Source organism: Aquila chrysaetos, chromosome 9, assembly GCF_900496995.4.
Source record: "Aquila chrysaetos chrysaetos chromosome 9, bAquChr1.4, whole genome shotgun sequence".
NCBI classification, from domain to species: Eukaryota; Metazoa; Chordata; class Aves; order Accipitriformes; family Accipitridae; genus Aquila; species Aquila chrysaetos.
Window position 1 is genome coordinate 39,254,449 of NC_044012.1, and position 25,690 is coordinate 39,280,138.

The 25,690-nt window shown below is 58.7% G+C and overlaps 1 protein-coding gene and 2 long non-coding RNA genes across 9 annotated transcripts in view; all 3 read right to left on the minus strand.

The window, feature by feature from the left end:
• Positions 1-2,220: 2,220 nt before the first annotated feature.
• LOC115345496 (immunoglobulin lambda-1 light chain) overlaps positions 2,221-25,690 on the minus strand; it is a 33,444-nt gene continuing 9,974 nt past the window's right edge. The window contains exons 1-4 of one of the 7 annotated variants that reach the window (XM_041126273.1): positions 11,570-11,679; positions 11,146-11,436; positions 4,352-4,390; positions 2,221-2,716 (exon numbers count right to left, since the gene is read on the minus strand). In XM_041126273.1, coding sequence (XP_040982207.1) covers positions 2,394-2,716; positions 4,352-4,390; positions 11,146-11,436; positions 11,570-11,615 — 699 coding nt within the window. In that variant the 5' untranslated portion in view covers positions 11,616-11,679 and the 3' untranslated portion in view covers positions 2,221-2,393. Of the gene's footprint in view, positions 2,717-4,351; positions 4,391-9,797; positions 10,099-10,223; positions 10,285-11,145; positions 11,437-11,569; positions 11,680-25,690 lie in introns of those variants that run through there. The other 6 variants (XM_041126272.1, XM_041126271.1, XM_030024329.2 and 3 more) reach the window with 6 other exon arrangements.
• Positions 21,386-22,162, minus strand: LOC121233551. Its single transcript, XR_005933235.1, has 2 exons — positions 21,681-22,162; positions 21,386-21,547 (listed from the first exon to the last, which is right to left on the minus strand). It is a non-coding gene; the product is annotated as an uncharacterized LOC121233551 (long non-coding RNA).
• On the minus strand, positions 22,706-23,905 carry LOC115345497. The gene is made up of 2 exons (XR_003924869.1): positions 23,838-23,905; positions 22,706-23,175 (listed from the first exon to the last, which is right to left on the minus strand). It is a non-coding gene; the product is annotated as an uncharacterized LOC115345497 (long non-coding RNA).

A 25,690-nucleotide genomic window follows, 5' to 3' on the forward strand; every position in this document is an offset into this window, starting at 1 on the left:
TCCCTGGGAGGAACCGCTCCCTTAGGCGTTTTGCCAGACAAGGACCAATGCAGAGAGCAGAAACTGCCCCCTCGGATCTTGTCTCATAGAGTTTGAGTTAGGCAGAAGATTTTTGGTTTTGTTTTGGCTTCATTTCCTGAGAAATCCTCAAGTGGTTGCTGAACAGCTGGGTAAAAAAGAGCATTAAAGAGCCGGGGTGGGCAGCTCCGTCAGAGCTTTCTGCGATGGATGGAGCTATTCGGGTGGATAGGATGGAGATGCTTGGGTGGGTAGGACGGATGGAGCTGTTGGAATGGGTAGGATGGATGGAGGCGTTGGGGTGGGTAGGATAGAGGGAGGCATTGAAGTGGACAGGACAGATGGACGCAGCAGGGAGGACACACAGCCGGCAGCGCTGCACAGAGCGGTGCTTTCTCCTTGCCGGCTGCTGGGGGCTTTGCCCCAAGCAAGGCCAACGTGGGGAGCGCCCATCCCATGGTGAAGGTGTTGGCTGGCCCCCAGCCTCCCCAGGGCAGCTGATTGCCAGCGGGGAGCACGGAGGAGCCACAGTGGTCATGGGGGTCCAGGTCCCTGGGATGGGCACAGGGGCTGCCCCGAGTGGGACTGATCTCTGTACCTCACTGGGGGTCACTCCCCATGGCTGGGCTCTGGTCATCCCTCCTGTGCCCCAGTATCAATACATCCCGGGGGATAAAGGAGTTGAGAGCAGCCCTGCAGAGAAGGACTTGGGGGTACCGGTGGATAAAAAGCTGGACGTGAGCTGGCGATGTGCACTTGCAGCCCAGAAAGCCAACTGTATCCTGGGCTGCGTTGAAAGAAGTGTGGCCAGCAGGTCGAGGGAGGGGATTCTGCCCCTCTGCTCCGCTCTGGTGAGACCCCCCCCCCCTGCAGTACTGCATCCAGCTCTGGAGCCCTCAGTACAGGGAAGACAGGGACCTGTTGGAGTGGGTCCAGAGGAGGGCCACAAAAATCATCAGAGGGCTGGAACACCTCTCCTATGAGGACAGGCTGAGAGTTGGGGTTCTTCAGCCCAGAGCAGAGAAGGCTCCGGGGAGACCTTATAGCAGCCTTCCAGTACTTAAAGGGGGCTTATAAGAAAGATGGGGCAAACATTTTAGTAGGGCCTGTTGCGATAGGACGAGGGGTAATGGTTTTAAACTAAAGAAGGGTAGGATAGATTTAGACTAGATATAAGGAAGACATTTTTTACGATGAGGGTGGTGAAACACTGGCACAGGTTGCCCAGCGAGGTGGTAGATGCCCCATCCCTGGAAACATTCCGGGTCAGGTTGGACGGGACTCTGAGCAACCTGCTCTAGTTGCAGATGTCCTTGCTCGTGGCAGGGGTCTTGGACTGGATGACCTTTAAAGGTCCCTTCCAACCCATACCAGTCTATGATTCTGTGTCCCCAGAAGGCACCTGCAGGGACACGTGGCAACCCAAAGCCTGGCGGGGCCAGGCACCCCACTGGCACTGACACAGCCCGGGGAGGAGGACGTGGTGGGGCCGTCCCCCCTTTACCAAGAGGCTGGCGAAGGGGCATCTCCCCCCAGGACTGCACACAGCGTGGCTGGGTGCTCCCATCCCCTGTCCCCGGGGTGGCTCCTGGCAGCAACGATGGGGTGACGGCAGCCGAGCTCTGGCGCTCTCGCCGTCGCCCTGGCCGTAACTTCCCCAGGGCTGTGCCGGGGATGGCACGATGGCGTGTGACCGGGCACGTGGCGCACGGGGGGGCCCCCCACGCTGCTGTGGCACGGGGTGCAAGGGACAGACCGGTGCACGTGCATGGCCGGCGGCTACACCGGCACCCCCATCCCAGGGGACGCGTGGGTGACTGAGGAAACGGGGACAGAGCCGGGGCTGGCCAGCAAAGGGACGTGGCTGGCCACGGTCCCACCACAAGCCACGTGTCCCCGCAAGGGACCTGGCACCCAGAGGCCGGCGGGCAAGGATGGCACAGCCAGGGCCGCGTGCTCGCGGCTGACGTGGGGGCTTAGACCAGGCTGCTGCCCCAGGCTGCTCATCCCCTGGTCTCGGCAGTGCCGGGGGGGTTCGTTGGGGTCCCCCCGGGGTGAGCGAGAGCCGCGAGGAGCCCCAGCGACACACGCGCGCGTCTGCGTTCCCATTCCCCCCTCCTCCATGCCGGGGCGATGCCGGCGGGCGCGGGGCGGGAGCGGGCGCGTCGGAAGGACACAGAGACAGGGATGCTGAGCCAGCGCTAGTTCAGTGTCGGTGTTTATTCGTGTGACACTCAGGTCAGGGGTACGGGAGCAGGGGACGGGGGGACACGGGGAGAGACATCTGCGGCGGGGGGACAGCCGCTGCCCCCAGCAGCGGGGAAGAGGGAGGGGGCCGGCGAGGGGCCGCCTGGCACGGGGAGGTCCCGGCGGCGTTAGGAGCACTCGGATCTCTTCAGGCTCTTCTCCACATTGCCGGCCTCGTGCGTGACCTTGCAGGCGTAGGTCTCGTGGCTCTTCCAGTCGGAGGCACTCAGCGTCAGGTAGCTGCTGGCCATGTACTGGTTGTTGGTCTGCCGCTGGGGCTGGCTGGTCTCGACGCCGCTGGAGAGGGTACGGCCATCGGCCGTCCAGGTCACCTGCACGGCGCCGGGGTAGAAGTCTCCCAGCAGACACACCAGGGTGGCTTTGCTCTGCGTCGAGAGCTCGTCGGGGGACGGCGGGAAGAGGTAGACGGAGGGCGAGGCCTTGGGCTGGCCTGCGAGGGGAGAGACGGTGGTGCGGGGTGACGGGGGAGCCTGTGCCCCGCCACAGCCCGCTGCCTGCCTGCCCTGCCCGCCCCAGCTGGCACTGCCCAGAAACGCCCCGCTTCCCCCTCAGCTCAGGGTTTATAACTCCAACGTATTTAGATTTGGGATACATTTTTATATATTTTATATATATATATATATATAAAAAATATATAAATAAATATATGTGTAATACACATGCACATACATCCCATATATACTTGTATATAAGTTATATATATACTATATGTATATATATGTGCACATATACACATTATATATTAAAGATATCTATGTATACAGCTAATATACATCATATATGTGTATATTATATATTACATATATAAAATATACGATATACTACATATATAGTATATATCATTATATAATTATATGTATAATTATCATTATATAATTATATGTATAACTATATAACATTTATATAATACATATTTATGTATTTATATATTTTTCATATATAAAATATGTATGTTATATATAACATACATATTAATATGTATGTTATATATATACTATCTATAACATACATATTTTTATATATATTTATATTATAAATATATAGAACAAAATCTCTGGTTAGTTGCCATAAACCCATTTCTTTCCTTTTGTGATGCAATTTTTTAAAATATCAAAGTTTCAAAGACAAACCATCCTGTTTTCTGCCCAGTTCTACTTTCAGACACGTCTCAGAAAAAGTACAACTAAGAATCACCCGAAAGAAGACGGAGAAAAGATATTTGGTATTTCTGAGGTGGTTCTGCTGCCTCCTCAAATGTACAATGTCTCTATCTCTATTTCAAAATCAGGTGGACTCCGCCATTAAAAACTTTCTGCTGAAGAAATTGTCAAACTACATTTTTCTCGATCTTACGCACTTAGTAATTTGGTTCAGATTGGGATTTTTGGTCAAATTCTTCTAAAAATTACAAAGACAGACAAACATTGTTCCCAGCAGCATTTTCAGCTCAATAATCTCCATTTTTAACACGGCTTACCTGGACAACGAGCTCTTTAAGATACCCCTGAAAAATTTGGGTTAAGATCCCGGGAACATGCCATTTTAACACAAAGTCGGATGCGACTTCAGCCTGCTCGCGGCCAAAGGACGGGCTGCCATTTCGCAGCGCCCGCACCCTCGGCTGCGGGACGCCGCAGAGAAGACCCTGTTCCTCACCGAGGGTGACAGACTTAGTCCTCGGGACTAAGAGTTGAGGACTTAGACCTTAGACCTTAGACTAATGACTAATTTCTTTAACAAAGACAAAAATTTACTATCTTAGAGACCTAAACCTAAGTTTCTGAAATAGGCTCCCTGAGACCTCAGACACATTTCCTGGCCAAATTTTAAGATCTTTCAATTGAGAAAATACCCCCCAATCCTCCATGGCACACACCAGCGACCTCCAAGTCCGCAGGGACAAGACACAGCCGGCAACACTGCGCCTAGTGCCCGTCCCTGAACTGGCGGCAGACCCCAGCCCAGCGCCAAGTCCGAGAAAAAACCCCCAAATCACCCAAAAATCGACAAAATGTCACAATTTCGCTGTGGGGAAGAAAAGACCGAGAAGAAGTCGGCGACTCACCTAGGACGGTCAACAGGGTCCCGGCCCCGAATACACCACACAGTGATACAGAGCCATGCAAAAACCTCCTGCCTCCTGGCGGGAGCAGTCCTGGGCCCCCATGGATGCGGCAGGATGGGGGTGATGGGATAGAGACGCCGCAATGGACGCAGCAGGATGGAGGTGACGGGACGGAGATGCCCCGATGGACGCAGCGGGCTAGATGTACGGTGCTGGACGTGTGCCGGTGGATGTGGCAGGACAGAAGTAGCAGGACAGCCATATGGGGATGACTGTGTGTCCTTGCTGGAGGGGCCATGGGAAAATGGATGGCCTTGGTCCCACCATCCTGCGTGGGCTGCGTTGGCCGGGCTCTCCAGAGCTGTGGCTGCGTCGTCGGCTGCTCCGGGGACACGCTGCTACCCAGGACCGTGCGCCTGGTACTCGTTACAAGCCCACGTCCCTGCCTGCGGTGTGGGGACGTTAATCCCGGCTGAGGAAGGGCTGGTGGGGGCTTTGGTTGCCCCTAAGGTGTGACAGGCAGCACTTTGCCTCGACCTGCGCTTGCTGCCATGCAGGTGACTGTGGGCTGCCCTGGGGGGCACTGGCCACCACCCTGCCACCCCTCAGGCCACACCATGGCTGCAGCTGGGGCAAACAGGGATCACTGGCCATCGGACGGTACGCGTGTGAGCAAATCGCATGAACAAACCATCCATCCACCCTTCCCACTGCCCAGAAACACCAGTGCTGGTGTAGGTGCTGTGGTTTCACGGGGGACCCCCACCTCGCTGAGCTCGTGCCACCCTGCAGCCTGGCCCTGATCTCCGGGGCAAAACCGGACCCCAGCGCAGCTCACCTCCTTACCTGGGCAGGATTTTCGGTGCTTGGCGGGCGGGTGAGCCTCCTTGCAGCAGCTGTGTCAGGGTGCCCTGTGCTGGGGCAACCCGTGGCAGCGGAGCGGTGCAGCCCCAGCTGCCGTCCCGCTGCGCCCGCTGCTGCGCTGGAGCTCAGCCCTGCGCTCGGGGGTGGCCATGGGGCGCTGGACCATCCCGCCGAGGGTGGATAAGCACTTCCCTTTGTCACACCTGGCACGTCGGCACCGGCAAAGGCGCTGGTGCGGGGTTGGCTCCATTGTGGGGGAGTTCAGGGCCCCCCCCCTGAGCCAACGAAACCCACCGGCCATGCCAGAGGATCAGGCCCCGGAATGCTTGCTGAAGGCACCTATTGCTGCATCAGTGGGTGATAACCAAAGGCGAAATTCACGGGGGTTTTTATTTCTGCCCTAACAGAGCTCAGCGCAGGTCTCAGTGCTTTATGGCCCGCCTGGTTTGGGGGGGCCTCATCTGCAGGCGGAGGGGAGGGCTAGGTGCAGCAGCCAGCACTGGGCGCTGCAGAGGAGGAGCCCTGGCCGGCTGCTTTCTCCAACTTAATTTAGCTCCCACCTTTGGTGTGGGAGATCAAGCCAGTGCCCGGGACCAAACTCAGGGCTAGTGCAGCCCCAGTGCCTGAGATGTGCAACGGAATTTGGGGCAGGAGCCCAGGGAGGGAAGGCAGCGGCCAGCTGGGGACACCCGAGGACCAGCTGCAGACCTTTGCAGGGGAAAATGCACCAACCCAGTGAGCTTAAGATGTGAGAGCGAGCGGTTAAGCTCTCACCGATCGGGGTCATGTTTTGTTGCGGGGTCATGTTTTGTTGCAGGGTCGTGATCATATTTGACCAAGGAGGAAGGACTGGGAGATGTGGATGCAGGGCCAACACTACCTCAGGGTTTATTTGGATGATGCCCAGGATGGGGCAGGGCAGATGGGAAGGATTCAGGCACGGGGAGAAGGGAGGGCCCATAGAGATGGCAGAGACTCGCACAGAAGGAGAGGACGGGGATGGGGCGAGCGGTGAAGCACCGTGCTGGGGAGTGTGACGCTCCAGGGCCAGGGTGGTCCAATCCCCAGTGGGGTTAGGAGCACTCAGATCTAGTCAGGACCTTTTTGATGGTGCCAATCTCGTGCGTGACCTTGGGCTGGCCTGCGAGGGGAGAGACAGTGGTGCGGGGAGGTGGATGTGGAAGGAGGAAGGTCTTTAAAGTGTGGACACGGCTGTACCCATAGGGTTCTGGTCCTGCCTAGTGTCTTTCAGTACAGCTCCTACCACCAGCAAAGGAGCTAATAGCTCAAGGTCTCTGCAGTCAGCTTATTTTCTTAATGTTCAGCCTAGCAATCTAAAAACACTGCCCGGGAGGTAAGAGGCTGCAGCTGTCTGGAGGACACCCAGCATGCGTGCCTGCAGGATTCCCCGTCACCAGCATCCCACAGCTCGGCTCTGTGCCACGCACGTGTGCGGCTGTAGCCAAGACTCAGCTATGCTGCTTTTTGGAGGCTGAAGAGGCAGCGATCCTTCTGAGTGCCATTGGGAAATGAAGAGGCAGCCTTGTCCTCAGCCAGCAAGCCCAACCCATCTGCTCAGACTTGAAGCCTTCCACGTCAACCCCCTATATATTTCCTCATCATACCATAAAGCATACCCGGGAGCTTCTCCTTAGGAGAAAGAGAAATGTTAAGAAATTTCTGTTTCATAAACTCCAATATAATGTGGCTGTCTGGCAAATATATGGGTATACTTTTACCCAGTAACTCCTGCACTCACTCAGACAAGTTGAACGAGACCCACAGGATCAGTAGAGGGTCTGCAGATTTGAAAGCACCAGAAATGTTTTGCAAGCAGCAAAGCTCAATTAGCCCATAAAACCTTGTTTCCTCCTGTCAAGGAAAGGCACGTGAATATGTTTCAGTGCAGTTAGACAGATGGAGGACACGCTACCATAACCAAATGGAGAAGTTGAAGAAAGGAAAAAACCAACACCACAAACCCCAGAAAGAGCCCATACAGCCCCTGGCACTGGGAAGACCACGCGTGAGCATTGGACTGACTTACTGAGGACGGTCACCTGGGTCCCACTGCCAAAGAAATAAACTCAGTGACACTTTGCTGCGCAGAAGAAGCCCAAGCAGCTGCTTACGCTCAGCCAGCAGCCCCTGCGCCCCGTCAACATGGTGAGGAGGCAGCCGGGCTCCCAGTCACTGATGCAGCTTGTGTGGTGCTGCTTGCTGGGGATGATGGAGTAGGGATGGCATTTGTGCATCCTCCCCCCGACCCATCTCTCCCAAGGGATATCCAGCAGCTCTGCCACCGTTGGTCAAGGTCTTGGCTGAAATCGCCTGTCAGTCTCCCTCCAAACAACTCCCATATAAAATGCTCGTTGACTCACAAGTTTTGGTGAAGGTCCCCCTCAGTTTGGGCCAGTCTGCCTTTGGTGGCCTTAGGATCAATCCCACCTTGTCCCTGGGGAGGGAGGTGGCAGCTCACCAGGTCCAGCTTCGCCCCATTTGAGCACTGCAGCACTCCTCCCCGGGCCGGTCCGTGCGGAGATGCCAGAGATGCGCCGAGCGTGGGCAGCGTGGCCTGGGCTACGGGCAAGCCGGGGCCAGGGGGGTGCAAGGAGCATGAAGTAAAGGGCGAACGAGAGCAGCAGGTTCCAGTCCATGCGTGTGCCGAGGGGGAACAAATGTTACTGCCAGGGTGAGCGCAGCGGAGGGCAGGCAGCCCGTGTGCTGCCTGTCCTGCCCTGGGCACCCTCCTGCCTTTGGGAGCTGAAGATGGACGGTGCCGGAGGAGCCTTCAGCACCAAGTGGAGCACTTAAACCCATCTCACCTGGTCCTGCCAAGGTGGTGGATGCTTCCCAAGGCACCGGGGGTGGAGGATGGTGCTGCTCCACCAGCTAAGCCAGCTCCGGAGCGGCAGGGAGGAGCAGCACGGACAGAAGGGGATGGCAGACATCATATATTTTCCTTGCGCAGGAGACAGGGAAACCGCAGGTTTGTTCCAAGCACCCTGCCAGCGGTATCCCCTACCCACCCAGGAACTCAGCTTTCCGCAGAGCTGCCCGGGCCCATTTTGCATTCCCCAGGCTTCTACTCCTGGTAGTGCCCTAATCGTCCCTGCCTTCACAGCCCTTGGAGCCACAGCCCTCAGGTGTGGGCTCCCAGGAGCATCTGCCAAGGGCCAAGGTTTGCAAAGGGGGTTGGAGAGGAGGCATCAAAGGCTGTTGGTAAAGAGGAAGAGCTGGGACTAGGAGAAAAAAGCATGCAAGGGATGAGGGTGCCTGCATACAGCTGCAATAGCCAAGGCAAAAGTGAGCCAGGATGGGTTTCGGCTAAGACCGATTAACTTCAAATTTCCCAGGGAAGGCTTGGCTGCTGCTTTGTAAAGTATTGTTCCAGCGCGGTGCCAATCTCACAGGGCACCGGGTGCTCGGCTCAGAGCAAACAAGCTCTTGGAGCACTGAATTTCAATAGCGCCAACTTAAATTGAACTCAAAAATATTCAAATGCTGTGGTTTGTGCAAGTGGTTCTAGAAAGAGGCAGTCAGTGAACCTCCTGAGTCACTAGAAAATAAATGATGCTTCAAAGATTTTGTGGTTTGAGGCACTTTCTGTTTCAGAGGTTTGGTTTGCCTCCGGATAGGCTTATTGCATTGGTGCAAAGACTGAAACTAGCAAAAAAAAAAAAAAATCACTGAAATTGTCTGTGCAAAGCATTTAGCTGAAGCAAATGCCATCTCCTGTGGATGACCAGTTTGTGAGCATTTCTCAGACTTTGATGGGGTTTCGGTTCCATTTTAGGGGACGACAGTAAAGGGAGAACAACGTTCAGCTTGAAAGTCCACCTCTTCTCCTTGGAGGGAGGTATGGAGGAGAACTGATGCCGTGCTGGATGTACCAGGGGTGTTGGTCTTTCAGTACCTACCTGGCACGTGGCCTCGGCGGAAGAGGGGGCAGGTAAGGGGGTGCTAGTCACAGGGAAGGCACTGGGGAGGCTATGCATGGCTGCTGCGTCCCAGCTGCCAGGGCTGAGAAACGGAGGCAACGCCAGGCACTCTCCGCTGCTGCCACGTGGCTCACCCAGACATGCCTGGAAGCAAGCAAGAAGGGAAAGGGTAGGATGTGCCAAGCAGCCTTGCAGCATAAACCGTCCTGAAACTGCCCTGGCATGGCTTGTGCAAACACCTACCCCCAGAAATCGCTTCCTTTATGGGCTGAAATCGGCAATGGCTGGGGGGAGCCCGTGCCCAGTGCCCCAGGGCTCCTGGCGCAGCTGGGCTGGGAGGAGGACAGGGGGACACTCGGCAGGGCTCTGGGTGCCGGCCAGGGAGCACAGGGGACCTCGGACCCGCAGTGTGGGGCAGGGACAAGGCTGCTGGCCATCATCCCCTCCTCAAATGACCAGGGACAGGCACAGAACTGTGGCTCTAAGGAATGGCTGAGCCCGTACACCAGGGACAGCCACTTGCAGGGCCATGGCGGGGACCTGCCCCACCATCAAATGGGGACAGCACAGACTTCTAACTGGCTCCTGCAATGGTGGGAAGTTTTTGTATCACTTCCCCATTGCCCTGTGTCACCGTGGGAGCATTGCTGCTGCTGCTGCTATGGCCACCACAGTAATAGACAGCCTCGTCCTCAACTTGGACCCCAGTGACAGTTAATGTGCTGGTCGTGCCGGACTTGGATGCGGAGAATCGTGAGGGCATGCCTGAGGGTCTCTTGTCATTCCAGTAGCTGACAGTGACAGGGGGACCACCAGGTGCCTTCTGCTGGTACCAGGCAACAGAACTGTTGACATTAAACCCAGAGCAGGTGATCCTGACAGTTTGTCCCACGTTCACTGACACGGAGAGCGGCTGAGTCAGCGCTGCCTGGACCAGGGAACCTGGAGAGGGAGAGGAAAAGACAAGGGTCAGCCAGCACCCCAGGAGCACAGCCCTCCCTGCGCAGTGGGACGGGGCCCCTGTGCCCAAAAGCCCCAGCCAAGCGCAGCGAGTCTGGCCATGGCACCTGAGCTGTGAGCGAGCACAGCGAGGAGTAGAGTGGCCCAGGCCATGGTGCAATCCCACCAGCTCCGCGTCCCACGACGATGGGGCTCTTTCGCTGACTCCAGCTCCCTTTTAAGCCCCTGCCTGCCTGGGGCACGGCCCCTCCATGCAAATCTGATCCCGTGCTCGTGGCCGGATCCTGCCCGCGCCTCTCTCCCCACCTCCCTCCCCGTTGCACAGGGATCGCGGCTGCCATCGGCACCCTCGTGCCCAGCCCAAGAGCGGCTGCGCCCATGGGAAATGCCCCCCCACCCCGATGCCGCCCTGTGCCCTACGATGCCAGCCCCAGGGTGCCCGGTGCACAGAGAGCACGACGGGCACGGGCAGGGCAGGGCTGCAGGGGGGCTGTCTCCTTGCAGGCAGCGTGGAGGGGACCCGCTGGAGCAGAGCACGTGCCCCACGGCAGGAGCCGCCTACGGGCACACGTGCTGCTCCAGCTCCGCATCCAAACAGCAGCTCTGGTGGCAGCAGCAGCAGTCGGCACCTGAGGGGCCCTGGGGCAGCAGTGGGTTTGCATCTCACTTACTTCCCCAGTGCTGGGAGTCACCATGACCCCGATCAGCAGTGGTGTCCCAGCCAGCACAGTAAGAGACAGCCTCTGGCTTGGCTTGGGCCCCAGCAATGGGCAATGTGGCCGTGGAGAGTGGCACGTTCCCAAGTGCTGTACATACCCTCCCCAAATGACAGGGGACGGGCACAGACCTGGGGCTCCAAGGGATGGCCAAGCTGGGACACCAGCCACAGCCACCTGCAGGGCCACAGGGCAGGGCCATGGTGGAGACCTGCCCCACCATCAAACGGGAACAGCAGAGACTCCTAACTGGCTCCTGCAACGGTGGGAGGTTTTTGATTCACTTCCCCATTGCTCTGTGTCACCGTGGGACCATTGTAGCTGCTGTCGTAGCTACCACAGTAATAGACAGCCTCGTCCTCGGCTTGGACCCCAGTGATGGTTAACGTGCCCGTGGAGCCAGACAAGGATCCGGAGAATCGCGAAGGGATGCCAGAGGGTCTCTTGTCATTCCAGTAGATCACAGTGACAGGGGCACTGCCAGGAACCTTCTGCTGATACCAGCCATAGTAGCTGCTACCCCCGGAGCAGGTGATCTGGACAGTTTGTCCCGGGTTCGCTGACACGGAGGGTGGCTGAGTCAGCGCTGCCTGGACCAGGGAACCTGGAGAGGGAGAGGAGAGAGGGGAGAAGACGGGGGTCAGCCAGTGCCCCACCAGCACAGCCGTCCACGGGTGCTGGACGGGGCCCCTGTGCGCGAAGGCCCCAGCCGAGCGCAGCGAGTCTGTCCGTGGCACCTGAGCTGTGGGCGAGCACCGCGAGGAGGAGAGGGGCCCAGGCCATGGTGCAATCCCACCAGCTCCGCGTCCCCACGACGATGGGGCTCCTTCGCGGACCCCAGCTCCCTTTTAAGCCCCTGCCTGCCTGGGGCACGGCCCCTCCATGCAAATCTGATCCCGCGCTCGTGGCCGGATCCTGCCCGCGCCTCTCTCCCCACCTCCCTCCCCGTTGCCCGCCCAGCCCCACCACCCCAGATGCAGCGGGGCTTGTCCCCGGGCACAGAGCAGAGACACGTCCCAGCTCAGAGTCCGAAACACGCCAACACGGACCTCCTGTCCCCAGCCTGGGCCGAGCGGCCGCAGGGCCAAAGGGCGCAGGAGAGCTGGGCTGCTGGGGGCAAGGGGAGACTGGGGGGAGGCAGGCAGCTCTTGCAGCTCCAACATCCCCCCCCCCGGGTTGTGGGGCGCAGACGAGCTGTCGCCCATGCCAGGGATGGAAGGAGAAGTGCTTGCCCAGGCTATTGTCACTGGGGTCGAGTTTTGGGGTCCAGCTGGGCCTAGCTAGGCTCTCCCATGGGGAAATGGCTGGGAAAAGGCAGGAGTGAAGGCCTCATTTCCATACCTCTAAGGTCCTCAGCTGAACATTATCTGTGAGTGATGAGCACCCAGGACCTTAAAGTTGAGCAGGCGAGGGAACTGGGGCCAGGAGTGGGGCTTGCTGGGGAGCATACAGTAGCTTCCCCCCCACCACCGATGACCACAGGGTGCTTGGTGCAGCCTTGCCCATGCCCTCCTTGTTGAACCCGTGGCACACGGCCCCCCACCGCACCGTCCTGGGCATAGATCGGGGGGGATAAGGCCACCCAGGACCCAGCTGCCCATTCGGCAGCACCCAACACCACAAACGCGGACCCTGTGGGGCCAGCACCCCTACCCAAAGCCTGGCTCCATCACACCCCCCGCCGTTGTCCCCTGCCCTGTCACACTCATGGGGATTCAGGAAATGTCACTGCTGAAAACGAGCAGCGCCTCATGACACGGAGGATCTGGCACCTTTGTTCCCAGCTGTAGCCCCTGTCCCTGGGTCCCACAGCAGGACGAGGACAGGGTCAGGGTGCCGGGCAGCCCCTCGCGGTCCTGGGGCCACGGTGAGGCATTGCCCAGGGCCAGGGACTGCCCGGGGGGGCAGAGGTGCTGGGGGGCTCCTGCACAGGCTGAGCGTGAGCCCAACGGGCCGGCACTGGGCAAGCACAGCCGACGCTGGAGTAGCCCGCGGGCTCTTCTTGCGGCACAATAGAGCAGACCCCACCAGGGCTTGAAGGCAAAGCTTTGGTCCAGCTCCCCGGCCCATGGCATGTTCCCACCTCTCGGTGCTGGGGCCGCAGTTTCGGCTGAACCCCCCGGGGGTTCCTGGGGCAGCTGGGCTGGGAGGAGGGCAGGGAGGCACCCGGCAGGGCTCTGGGTGCCAGCCGGGGAGCACGGGGGGAACTGGGCCCTGCAGCATGGGGCAGGGTTGCTGGGGGTCCTCGCAGCATTTCTTTCCCGAGAGGGTGGTCAAACACTGCAACAGGCTTTCTAGAGAGCTGGACGATGCCCCAAGCCTGTCAGTGTTCGAGGGGCATTTGGACAATGCCCTTAACAACAGGCTTCAACTTTTGATCAGCCCTGCAGTGGTCAGGCAGTGGAACTAGATGATCGTTGTAGGTCTCTTCCAACCAAAATATTCCATTCTACCCTACTCTATCCTGTCCTGTCCTGTCTTGTCCTATCCCCTCCCCAGCCCAAATGACGGGGATGGGCACCGACCTGGGGCTCTAAGGGATGGCCAATCCAGGACACCAGGCACAGCCACCTGTAGCACAGGGCAGGGCCATGGTGGTGACCTGCCCCACCATCAAACGGGGTCAGCAGAGAATTCTAACTGGCTCCTGTGATGGCAGGAGGTTTTTGTATCACTTCCCGTAGTCCTGTCTCACCATTGTTGCTGCTGTCGTAGCCACCACAGTAATAGACAGCCTCGTCCTCGGCTTGGACCCCAGTGATGGTTAACGTGCTTGTTGAGCCAGATGTAGATCCGGAGAATCGCGAAGGGATGTCTGAGGGTCTCTGGTTGTCATTGTAGATGACAGTGACAGGGGCACTGCCAGGAACCTTCTGCTGGTACCAGCCAACACCATCGCTGCTGCTGTAAATCCCGGAGCAGGTGATCTGGACGGTTTGTCCCACGTTCGCTGACACGGAGGGTGGCTGAGTCAGCGCTGCCTGGACCAGGGAACCTGGAGAGGGAGAGGAGAGAGGGGAGAAGACGGGGGTCAGCCAGTGACCCACCAGCACAGCCCTCCCTAGGCAGCAGAACGGTGATGGGACCCCTGTGCTTATAGACCCCGGATGGGAGCAGCGAGTCTGGCCAGGGCACCTGAGCAATGGGCGAGCACCGCACTAAGGAGAGAGAAAACGGCAGCCACACATCAGGTACCCAGGTGGAAGGTCCCGAAATATTCTATTCTATTCTATTCTATTCTATTCTATTCTATTCTATGCTATTCTATTCTATCCTATCCTACCCTGTCCTGTCCTCTCCCCTCCCCAGCCCAAATGACAGGGGATGGGCACAGACCTGGGGCTCTAAGGGATGGCCAATCCAGGACACCAGGCACAGCCACCTGTAGCACAGGGCAGGGCCATGGTGGTGACCTGCCCCACCATCAAACGGGGTCAGCAGAGAATTCTAACTGGCTCCTGTGATGGCAGGACGTTTTTGTATCACTTCCCGTAGTCCTGTCTCACCATTGTAGCTGCTGTCCTCGCTACCACAGTAATAGACAGCCTCGTCCTCGGCTTGGACCCCAGTGATGGTTAATGTGGCTGTGGTGCCAGATGTAGATCCGGAGAATCGCGAAGGGATGTCTGAGGGTCTCTTGTTGCTGCTATAGATGACAGTGACGGGGGCACTGCCAGGAACCTTCTGCTGGTACCAGCCAACACTGCTGCTGCTGCTAAACCCAGAGCAGGTGATCTGGACGGTTTGTCCCACGTTCGCTGACACAGAGGGTGGCTGAGTCAGCGCTGCCCGGACCAGGGAACCTGGAGAGGGAGAGGAGAGAAGATGGGGGTCAGCCAGCGCCCCACCAGCACAGCCTTTCTTGGGCAGCAGGGCGGGGATGGGACCCCTGTGCTCAAAGGCCCCGGATGGGTGCAGCGAGTCTGGCCAGGGCACCTGAGCCGTGGGCGAGCAGCGTAAAGAGGAGAGGGGCTCAGGCCATGGCACGATCCCACCAGCTCCGCATCCCCACACCGACTGGGTGATGCCGGGGACCCCGACTCCCTTTTAAGCCCCCACCTGCCCGGGCACGGCCCCTCCATGCCAGTGTGGCCCCACAAAGTTCCCTGGCAGCTCCTGTCCCAGTGCTCCCCCTGCCCACTGCAGGCACATCTCTCGCCCACCAAAGGCACCAAGATCACGCTGGGCTGCCTGCTCCGTGGGCCACTCAGCTGGGAAAACCAGGTCCTGCTTCGCACCAGGGCACCACAAGCGGGTTTCGCTCAGCCGCCACAAGACTATGACCGCTGGACCGCGGTGTCCAGCCAAATGCTCCTCAACTCTGGTTTTGGCAAATACAACCTCAGCCGAGACACGTGCCGAGGGACGGCAGGAACGCTTTTCTACCCTGCCTTGCTGAAGCATCCTCTGCAGCCGCCTTTGCCCGGCCTGCGACCCCGGCATCACCCACCCACCCTCACAGCATCCCTCTGCGGCAGCACAGCTCCTCCAGCCGCGCTCCCCTTCCCCTCCCGCTTCTCCGCGGGGCTCCGCACCCGGCCCAGCACCGCACCAGCACCGCCACTGCAGGCCGGTGCTCTGAGACCTCCCTGGCCAGGGGCCACGATGGCTCCGGCACCGCAGACGCTCCCACTTCTCAGCAGCACCGCGGGGACGAGGAGCAGTGCTCCGGCCTCCGCTACCCGTGGAGCATGAGGGCAAACGCCCAGCTCCGCACACCGGCGCAGAGCTCTCCACACCGCTCTTCCCAGACCTGCCTCTGCCTTTCCGCGCTGCCCTAAGCAGGAGGTGGGATGAGTCTGCCGAAGCAGAGTCCTTGGGCATCTCCGACAGAGCCCGAAATGTTTCGGGGCCGCGTCTCAGGAAGAAAGCGGCAGCTTCCTGTCCTCCCTCGCAGCCCCCTCACACCAAATTCCAGACCCCCTTCACCTCTTAGAAGCAAAATGAACAGGACCCGCACGCCCAAAGAAAGGAGTTTATTATTCTATGTCCGTTGTCTTACAGAAGAGCTTCGGTGCCAAGCTACCACCACCCGCTGTGACTCCCTTAGGCCAGGAAGACAGCAGCTCCTCCTTAGACACAGGGTATTTTCCACAGGCCTCTTAATCAGCAGTCTCTTCTGCTTCACCTGCGCGTTGGGAACCAAGACTAACGTTTTCTCACAAGCTCACGAGCAATAGAGCGATGCGGCTGCTCTACAGCCCGGCACGCTGCAGCAGCAGCACCCCCCCGTGGCCCGCCTCCCCTTCGGCTTCACCGGACAGAGAAGGAATGCAAGGCGGGGAGAAGCCAACGGGCAGGTTTGAGCATCATTCAGTACTTCTTGAAGTCAATTCTTTCTACTTTCACATCACCCTCAATTAGTTGGTATACATAAGCCACAACTGTGGAAGCCTGGATGTCCATCAGCACAAACGAAGGGATGATGTTCCTGGAAAGAAAACATACTTTGTCAGTCTTCCCGGTTAGCTCACGCTTCTTGCTATGACAGACCTTCTGCTTATGTATTCTAATACACGGCATTGCCAAGGGCCGCAGGGATCTGGGAAACACTGCAGTTTGCGGGTACTGACAGGAGCGTCTCAGGCAGAGTTACACTCAGCCTACAAGAGCCCTCGAGGCTACTCAACAGCCTACGTCGTGTCAGGCTGGGGCATTTAAGCCGACAGTGCCTCCGGAAGCCTGATTTCCCACCAAATATTAGCACGCAGCCTCTGGGAAGACACCAGAAAGCAAAAGGCCTTCAAGAAGCTGCCGCGACTCACCCCTCTCTGGGCCCAGGAAGCAGCCCCAGACACTCCAGTGCTGGGCGGCCATGCCCAACACGTGGGCCAAGTCAAACCCTGGGAGCAGGGGAGCCCCGCTGCGTACCCCGGGAAGGGAGAGGGCTGGCCTCCTGGCGAGAAGGCTACCCAACAGTAAACGAACACACAGCACCAGCGCCAACATCACATTTTTGCGGGCAGGAGCAACCGGCCGCGCCACAGCTCTGCGCTACCAGAAGCTGTGTCACTTCCACATCCTCCAGCACCACCGTCACGATCGCTGCCACCCGCGCACAGCGGACAGTAACAGTCGACCCAGAGCACCCACCACGGCCATCCAGCGGGGCGTCGGGGTGCTGACCAGCCCGGCCGTCCTGGGCAGCACAGTAGTAGACAGCCTCGTCCTCGGCTTGGACCCCAGTGATGGTTAATGTGCTTGTTGAGCCAGATGTAGATGCGGAGAATCGCGAAGGGATGTCTGAGGGTCTCTGGCTGTTGCTGTAGATGACAGTGACAGGGCCACTGCCAGGAACCTTCTGCTGATGCCAGCTGTAATAACCATAGCTGCTGCTACCCCCGGAGCAGGTGATCTGGGCGGTTTGTCCCACGTTCGCTGACATGGAGGGTGGCTGAGTCAGCGCTGCCTGGACCAGGGAACCTGGAGAGGGAGAGGAGAGAGGGGAGAAGACGGGGGTCAGCCAGTGACCCACCAGCACAGCCCTCCCGGGCAGTGGGATGCAGACCCTGTGCCCAATAGCCCTGATGTCCCAGAGAGACCCACAGCTCCACAGCCAGAAATGAACACTAGAGAGCCATGGCCCTGGCAGGAAAGCTGGCATCAGCAGGGACGTGGAACACCAGCCTCTGAGGGAAAGGGGCCTGGTCACGGCTACAGAAACTTCTGGGGAGCAGAGCCCAGCCTGGTGCAGCGCAACCCAGCAGAGGCAACTCCAGCAGCAGCAGGAGGATGGGGCTGCCAGGAGCAAAAGGCAGCAGGGCTGGGGATGAGGCAATGGCATTTCTGTTACAGGGACGGGGAAAAGGAACACTCAGCCGCAGAGTCATCTCCTGTGTGTTGGGACATGGAAGCGGGGATGTTCACAGTCATGTCCTTGGACAGGGTACAGGAACCTCTGCTCAGCTCCACAGCCACAACTCTGCTTGGCCATGAGGAACAAGGGCTGAAAATCTTCCTCTTCGACGCGGGGCTCTGCGTCTCACTTCCCCATTACTCAGTGCCTTCATAAACGCGATCAAAACTGCTGCCGTCGTAGCCACCACAGTAATAGACAGCCTCGTCCTCAGCTTGGACCCCAGTGATGGTTAACGTGCTTGTGGAGCCAGACAAGGATCCGGAGAATCGTGAAGGGATGCCAGAGGGTCTGTTGCTATTCCAGTAGATGACAGTGACAGGGGCACTGCCAGGAACCTTCTGCTGGTACCAGCCATAATAACCATAGCTGCTGCTACCCCCGGAGCAGGTGATCTGGACGGTTTGTCCCGGGTTCGCTGACACCGAGGGTGGCTGAGTGTATTGGCTTTGTGTGGCAAGGTTTTGGTAGCGGTGGGGGTTACAGGGGGGGGTTTCTGTAAGAAGCTGCTGGAAGCTTCCCCTGTGTCCGACAGAGCCAATACCAGTCAGCTCTAAGACGGACCCGCCGCCGGCCAAGGCCGAGCACATCAGCGACAGTTGTAACGCCTCTGTGATACCATTTTTAAGAAGGAAAAAATGTTGTTGGGACAGAAGGAAACAGCAGCCGGAGAGAGGAGTGAGAACAGGTAAGAGAAAAAACCCTGCAGACACCCAGGTCAGTGCAGAAGGAGGGGGAGGAGGAGCTCCAGGCGCCGGAGCAGAGATTCCCCTGCAGCCCGTGGTGGGGAAGACCATGGTGAGGCAGGCTGTCCCCCTGCAGCCCAGGGAGGTCCACGGGGGAGCAGATCTCCACCTGCAGCCCATGGAGGACCCCAGGCCGGAGCAGGTGGATGCCCAAAGGAGGCTGTGACCCCGTGGGAAGCCCACGCTGGAGCAGGCTCCTGGCAGGACCTGTGGCCCCGTGGAGAGAGGAGCCCACGGAGCAGGTTTTTTGGCAGGACTTGTGACCCTACGGGGGACCCACGCTGGAGCAGTTTGTGAAGAACTGCAGCCCGTGGGAAGGACCCACGTTGGAGAAGTTCATGGAGGACTGTCCCGTGAGAAGGACCCCACGCTGGAGCAGGGGAAGAGTGTGATGAGTCTTGCCCCTGAGGATGATGAAGCAGCAGAAAATGAAGTGTGATGAACTGACCGTAAACCCCATTCCCCATCCCCCTGATGGGGGAACACCGTAGCTGCCGCTGCTGTCCACGCCACCACAGTAGTAGACAGCCTCGTCCTCGGCTTGGACCCCAGTGATGGTTAATGTGCTTGTGGAGCCAGACAAGGAACCGGAGAATCGCGAAGGGATGCCAGAGGGTCTCTTGTTGTCACTGTAGATCACAGTGACAGGGGCACTGCCAGGAACCTTCTGCTGGTACCAGCCAGCATAACTGCTGCTGCTACTCCCGGAGCAGGTGATCTGGACGGTTTGTCCCACGTTCGCTGACACGGAGGGTGGCTGAGTCAGCGCTGCCTGGACCAGGGAACCTGGAGAGGGAGAGGAGAGAGGGGAGAAGACGGGGGTCAGCCAGTGCCCCACCAGCACAGCCCTCCCCAGGCAGCAGGGTGGGGAACGTCAAAGTCAGGGGAGAACAGAAGCAGACACGATCACAGGGAAATTTGGGGAGCAGAGCCCAGCCCAACATACTCCAGCACAGAGGCAGCTCTGGCAGCAGCAGCAGGACGTGGTCATCAGCAGCAAGAGCCCGTGGGGTGGCAGACAATGCCACACTGTGAACTTTGAAGGGACCGGGACAATGGTCCCCAGCCACAAAGTCACCTCCAGTTCTCTGGGACACAAAAGGGATGACATTGACAACCTTAGTCATGCAGAGAGGACGTAACCTGCCTCAGCCCCACAGCCACAACTCTGCTCAGCCAGGAGTTAGAAGGGCAGAAAACCTTCCCCTGATTTAGGAGTCTGTGTCTCAATTCCTATTACTTGTTTTCACCAGACACCATTGCTGCTGCTGCTGTCGTAGCCACCACAGTAATAGACAGCCTCGTCCTCGGCTTGGACCCCAGTGATGGTTAACGTGCCTGTGGAGCCAGACTTGGATCCGGAGAATCGCGAAGGGATGCCAGAGGGTCTCTTGTTGTTATCGTAGATCACAGTGACGGGGGCACTGCCAGGAACCTTCTGCTGGTACCAGCCATAGCTATAGCTACCCCCGGAGCAGGTGATCTGGACGGTTTGTCCCACGTTCGCTGACACGGAGGGTGGCTGAGTCAGCGCTGCCTGGACCAGGGAACCTGGAGAGGGAGAGGAGAGAGGGGAGAAGATGGGGGTCAGCCAGTGCCCCACCAGCACAGCCATCCCCGGGCAGTGGGACAGGGATGGGACCCCTGTGCTTATAGACACTGGATGGGAGCAGCGAGTCTGGCCAGGGCATCTGAGCAATGGGCGAGCACCACGCGGAGGAGAGGCAGAAGGCCAGCCACGCATCAGGTACCCAGGTGGAAAGTCCCGAAATATTCTATTGTATTCTATTCTATCTTATCCTATCCTATCCTACCCTGTGCTGTCCTGTCCCGTACCCTCCCCAGCCCAAATGACAGGGGATGGGCACAGACCTGGGGCTCTAAGGGATGGCCAATCCAGGACACCAGGCACAGCCACCTGTAGCACAGGGCAGGGCCATGGTGGTGACCTGCCCCACCATCAAATGGGGACAGCAGAGAATTCTAACTGGCTCCTGTGATGGCAGGAGGTTTTTGTATCACTTCCCATTGCCCTGTCTCACCACTGTAGCTGCTGTCCCTGCTACCACAGTAATAGACAGCCTCGTCCTCGGCTTGGACACCAGTGATGGTTAACGTGCCTGTGGAGCCAGATGTAGATCCAGAGAATCGTGAAGGAATGTCTGAGGGTCTCTTGTTGTTAGCATAGATGACAGTGACAGGAGCGCTGCCAGGAACCTTCTGCTGATGCCAGCTGTAATCAGCATAGCTGCTGTAAATCCCGGAGCAGGTGATCTGGACGGTTTGTCCCACGTTCGCTGACACGGAGGGTGGCTGAGTCAGCGCTGCCTGGACCAGGGAACCTGGAGAGGGAGAGGAGAGAGGGGAGAAGACGGGGGTCAGCCAGTGCCCCACCAGCACAGCCCTCCCCAGGCAGCAGGGTGGGGAACGCCAAAGTCAGGGGAGAACAGAAGCAGACACGATCACAGGGAAATTTGGGGAGCAGAGCCCAGCCCAACATACTCCAGCACAGAGGCAGCTCTGGCAGCAGCAGCAGGACGTGGTCATCAGCAGCAAGAGCCCGTGGGGTGGCAGACAATGCCACACTGTGAACTTTGAAGGGACCGGGCAATGGTCCCCAGCCACAAAGTCACATCCAGTCCTCTGGGACACAAAAGGGAGGACATTGACAACCATGGTGGTGCAGAGAGGACAGGAACCTGCCTCAGCCCCACAGCCACAGCTCCCCTCAGCCAGGAGGGAGAAAGGCAGAAAACCTTCCCCTGATTTAGTAGTCAGTGTCTCATTTCCTATTACTTGTCACCAGACACCATAGCTGCTGCTGCTGTCCCAGCCACCACAGTAATAGACAGCCTCGTCCTTGGCTTGGACCCCAGTGATGGTTAACGTGCCCGTGGAGCCAGGCTTGGATCCGGAGAATCGCGAAGGGATGCCAGAGGGTCTCTTGTTGCTGCTATAGATGACAGTGACAGGGGCACTGCCAGGAACCTTCTGCTGGTACCAGCCAACACCATCGCTGCTGCTGCTACTCCCGGAGCAGGTGATCTGGACGGTTTGTCCCACGTTCGCTGACACCGAGGGTGGCTGAGTCAGCGCTGCCCGGACCACGGAACCTGGAGAGGGAGAGGAGAGAAGATGGGGGTCAGCCAGCGCCCCACCAGCACAGCCTTTCTTGGGCAGCAGGGCGGGGATGGGACCCCTGTGCTCAAAGGCCCCGGATGGGTGCAGCAAGCCTGGCCAGGGCACCTGAGCCGTGGGCGAGCAGCGTAAAGAGGAGAGGGGCTCAGGCCATGGCACGATCCCACCAGCTCCGCATCCCCACACCGACTGGGTGATGCCGGGGACCCCGACTCCCTTTTAAGCCCCCACCTGCCCGGGCACGGCCCCTCCATGCCAGTGTGGCCCCGCAATGTTCCCTGGCAGCTCCTGTCCCAGTGCTCCCCCTGCCCACTGCAGGCACATCTCTCGCCCACCAAAGGCACCAAGATCACGCTGGGCTGCCTGCTCCGTGGGCCACTCAGCTGGGAAAACCAGGTCCTGCTTCGCACCAGGGCACCACAAGCGGGTTTCGCTCAGCCGCCACAAGACTATGACCGCTGGACCGCGGTGTCCAGCCAAATGCTCCTCAACTCTGGTTTTGGCAAATACAACCTCAGCCGAGACACGTGCCGAGGGACGGCAGGAACGCTTTTCTACCCTGCCTTGCTGAAGCATCCTCTGCAGCCGCCTTTGCCCGGCCTGCGACCCCGGCATCACCCACCCACCCTCAGAGCATCCCTCTGCGGCAGCACAGCTCCTCCAGCCGCGCTCCCCTTCCCCTCCCGCTTCTCCGCGGGGCTCCGCACCCGGCCCAGCACCGCACCAGCACCGCCACTGCAGGCCGGTGCTCTGAGACCTCCCTGGCCAGGGGCCACGATGGCTCCGGCACCGCAGACGCTCCCACTTCTCAGCAGCACCGCGGGGACGAGGAGCAGTGCTCCGGCCTCCGCTACCCGTGGAGCATGAGGGCAAACGCCCAGCTCCGCACACCGGCGCAGAGCTCTCCACACCGCTCTTCCCAGACCTGCCTCTGCCTTTCCGCGCTGCCCTAAGCAGGAGGTGGGATGAGTCTGCCGAAGCAGAGTCCTTGGGCATCTCCGACAGAGCCCGAAATGTTTCGGGGCCGCGTCTCAGGAAGAAAGCGGCAGCTTCCTGTCCTCCCTCGCAGCCCCCTCACACCAAATTCCAGACCCCCTTCACCTCTTAGAAGCAAAATGAACAGGACCCGCACGCCCAAAGAAAGGAGTTTATTATTCTATGTCCGTTGTCTTACAGAAGAGCTTCGGTGCCAAGCTACCACCACCCGCTGTGACTCCCTTAGGCCAGGAAGACAGCAGCTCCTCCTTAGACACAGGGTATTTTCCACAGGCCTCTTAATCAGCAGTCTCTTCTGCTTCACCTGCGCGTTGGGAACCAAGACTAACGTTTTCTCACAAGCTCACGAGCAATAGAGCGATGCGGCTGCTCTACAGCCCGGCACGCCGCAGCAGCAGCACCCCCCCGTGGCCCGCCTCCCCTTCGACTTCACCGGACAGAGAAGGAATGCAAGGCGGGGAGAAGCCAACGGGCAGGTTTGAGCGTCATTCAGTACTTCTTGAAGTCAATTCTTTCTACTTTCACATCACCCTCAATTAGTTGGTATACATAAGCCACAACTGTGGAAGCCTGGATGTCCATCAGCACAAACGAAGGGATGATGTTCCTGGAAAGAAAACATACTTTGTCAGTCTTCCCGGTTAGCTCACGCTTCTTGCTATGACAGACCTTCTGCTTATGTATTCTAATACACGGCATTGCCAAGGGCCGCAGGGATCTGGGAAACACTGCAGTTTGCGGGTACTGACAGGAGCGTCTCAGGCAGAGTTACACTCAGCCTACAAGAGCCCTCGAGGCTACTCAACAGCCTACGTCGTGTCAGGCTGGGGCATTTAAGCCGACAGTGCCTCCGGAAGCCTGATTTCCCACCAAATATTAGCACGCAGCCTCTGGGAAGACACCAGAAAGCAAAAGGCCTTCAAGAAGCTGCCGCGACTCACCCCTCTCTGGGCCCAGGAAGCAGCCCCAGACACTCCAGTGCTGGGCGGCCATGCCCAACACGTGGGCCAAGTCAAACCCTGGGAGCAGGGGAGCCCCGCTGCGTACCCTGGGAAGGGAGAGGGCTGGCCTCCTGGCGAGAAGGCTACCCAACAGTAAACGAACACACAGCACCAGCGCCAACATCACATTTTTGCGGACAGGAGCAACCGGCCGCGCCACAGCTCTGCGCTACCAGAAGCTGTGTCACTTCCACATCCTCCAGCACCACCGTCACGATCGCTGCCACCCGCGCACAGCGGACAGTAACAGTCGACCCAGAGCACCCACCATGGCCGTCCAGCGGGGCGTCGGGGTGCTGACCAGCCCGGCCGTCCTGGGCAGCACAGTAGTAGACAGCCTCGTCCTCGGCTTGGACCCCAGTGGTGGTTAATGTGCTTGTTGAGCCAGATGTAGATGCGGAGAATCGCGAAGGGATGTCTGAGGGTCTCTGGCTGTTGCTGTAGATGACAGTGACAGGGCCACTGCCAGGAACCTTCTGCTGATGCCAGCTGTAATAACCATAGCTGCTGCTACCCCCGGAGCAGGTGATCTGGACGGTTTGTCCCACGTTCGCTGACATGGAGGGTGGCTGAGTCAGCGCTGCCTGGACCAGGGAACCTGGAGAGGGAGAGGAGAGAGGGGAGAAGACGGGGGTCAGCCAGTGCCCCACCAGCACAGCCCTCCCGGGCAGTGGGATGCAGACCCTGTGCCCAATAGCCCTGATGTCCCAGAGAGACCCACAGCTCCACAGCCAGAAATGAACACTAGAGAGCCATGGCCCTGGCAGGAAAGCTGGCATCAGCAGGGACGTGGAACACCAGCCTCTGAGGGAAAGGGGCCTGGTCACGGCTACAGAAACTTCTGGGGAGCAGAGCCCAGCCTGGTGCAGCGCAACCCAGCAGAGGCAACTCCAGCAGCAGCAGGAGGATGGGGCTGCCAGGAGCAAAAGGCAGCAGGGCTGGGGATGAGGCAATGGCATTTCTGTTACAGGGACGGGGAAAAGGAACACTCAGCCGCAGAGTCATCTCCTGTGTGTTGGGACATGGAAGCGGGGATGTTCACAGTCATGTCCTTGGACAGGGTACAGGAACCTCTGCTCAGCTCCACAGCCACAACTCTGCTTGGCCATGAGGAACAAGGGCTGAAAATCTTCCTCTTCGACGCGGGGCTCTGCGTCTCACTTCCCCATTACTCAGTGCCTTCATAAACGCGATCAAAACTGCTGCCGTCGTAGCCACCACAGTAATAGACAGCCTCGTCCTCAGCTTGGACCCCAGTGATGGTTAACGTGCTTGTGGAGCCAGACAAGGATCCGGAGAATCGTGAAGGGATGCCAGAGGGTCTGTTGCTATTCCAGTAGATGACAGTGACAGGGGCACTGCCAGGAACCTTCTGCTGGTACCAGCCATAATAACCATAGCTGCTGCTACCCCCGGAGCAGGTGATCTGGACGGTTTGTCCCGGGTTCGCTGACACCGAGGGTGGCTGAGTGTATTGGCTTTGTGTGGCAAGGTTTTGGTAGCGGTGGGGGTTACGGGGGGGGTTTCTGTAAGAAGCTGCTGGAAGCTTCCCCTGTGTCCGACAGAGCCAATACCAGTCAGCTCTAAGACGGACCCGCCGCCGGCCAAGGCCGAGCACATCAGCGACAGTTGTAACGCCTCTGTGATAACATTTTTAAGAAGGAAAAAATGTTGTTGGGACAGAAGGAAACAGCAGCCGGAGAGAGGAGTGAGAACAGGTAAGAGAAAAAACCCTGCAGACACCCAGGTCAGTGCAGAAGGAGGGGGAGGAGGAGCTCCAGGCGCCGGAGCAGAGATTCCCCTGCAGCCCGTGGTGGGGAAGACCATGGTGAGGCAGGCTGTCCCCTGGCAGCCCAGGGAGGTCCACGGGGGAGCAGATCTCCACCTGCAGCCCATGGAGGACCCCAGGCCGGAGCAGGTGGATGCCCAAAGGAGGCTGTGACCCCGTGGGAAGCCCACGCTGGAGCAGGCTCCTGGCAGGACCTGTGGCCCCGTGGAGAGAGGAGCCCACGGAGCAGGTTTTTTGGCAGGACTTGTGACCCTACGGGGGACCCACGCTGGAGCAGTTTGTGAAGAACTGCAGCCCGTGGGAAGGACCCACGTTGGAGAAGTTCATGGAGG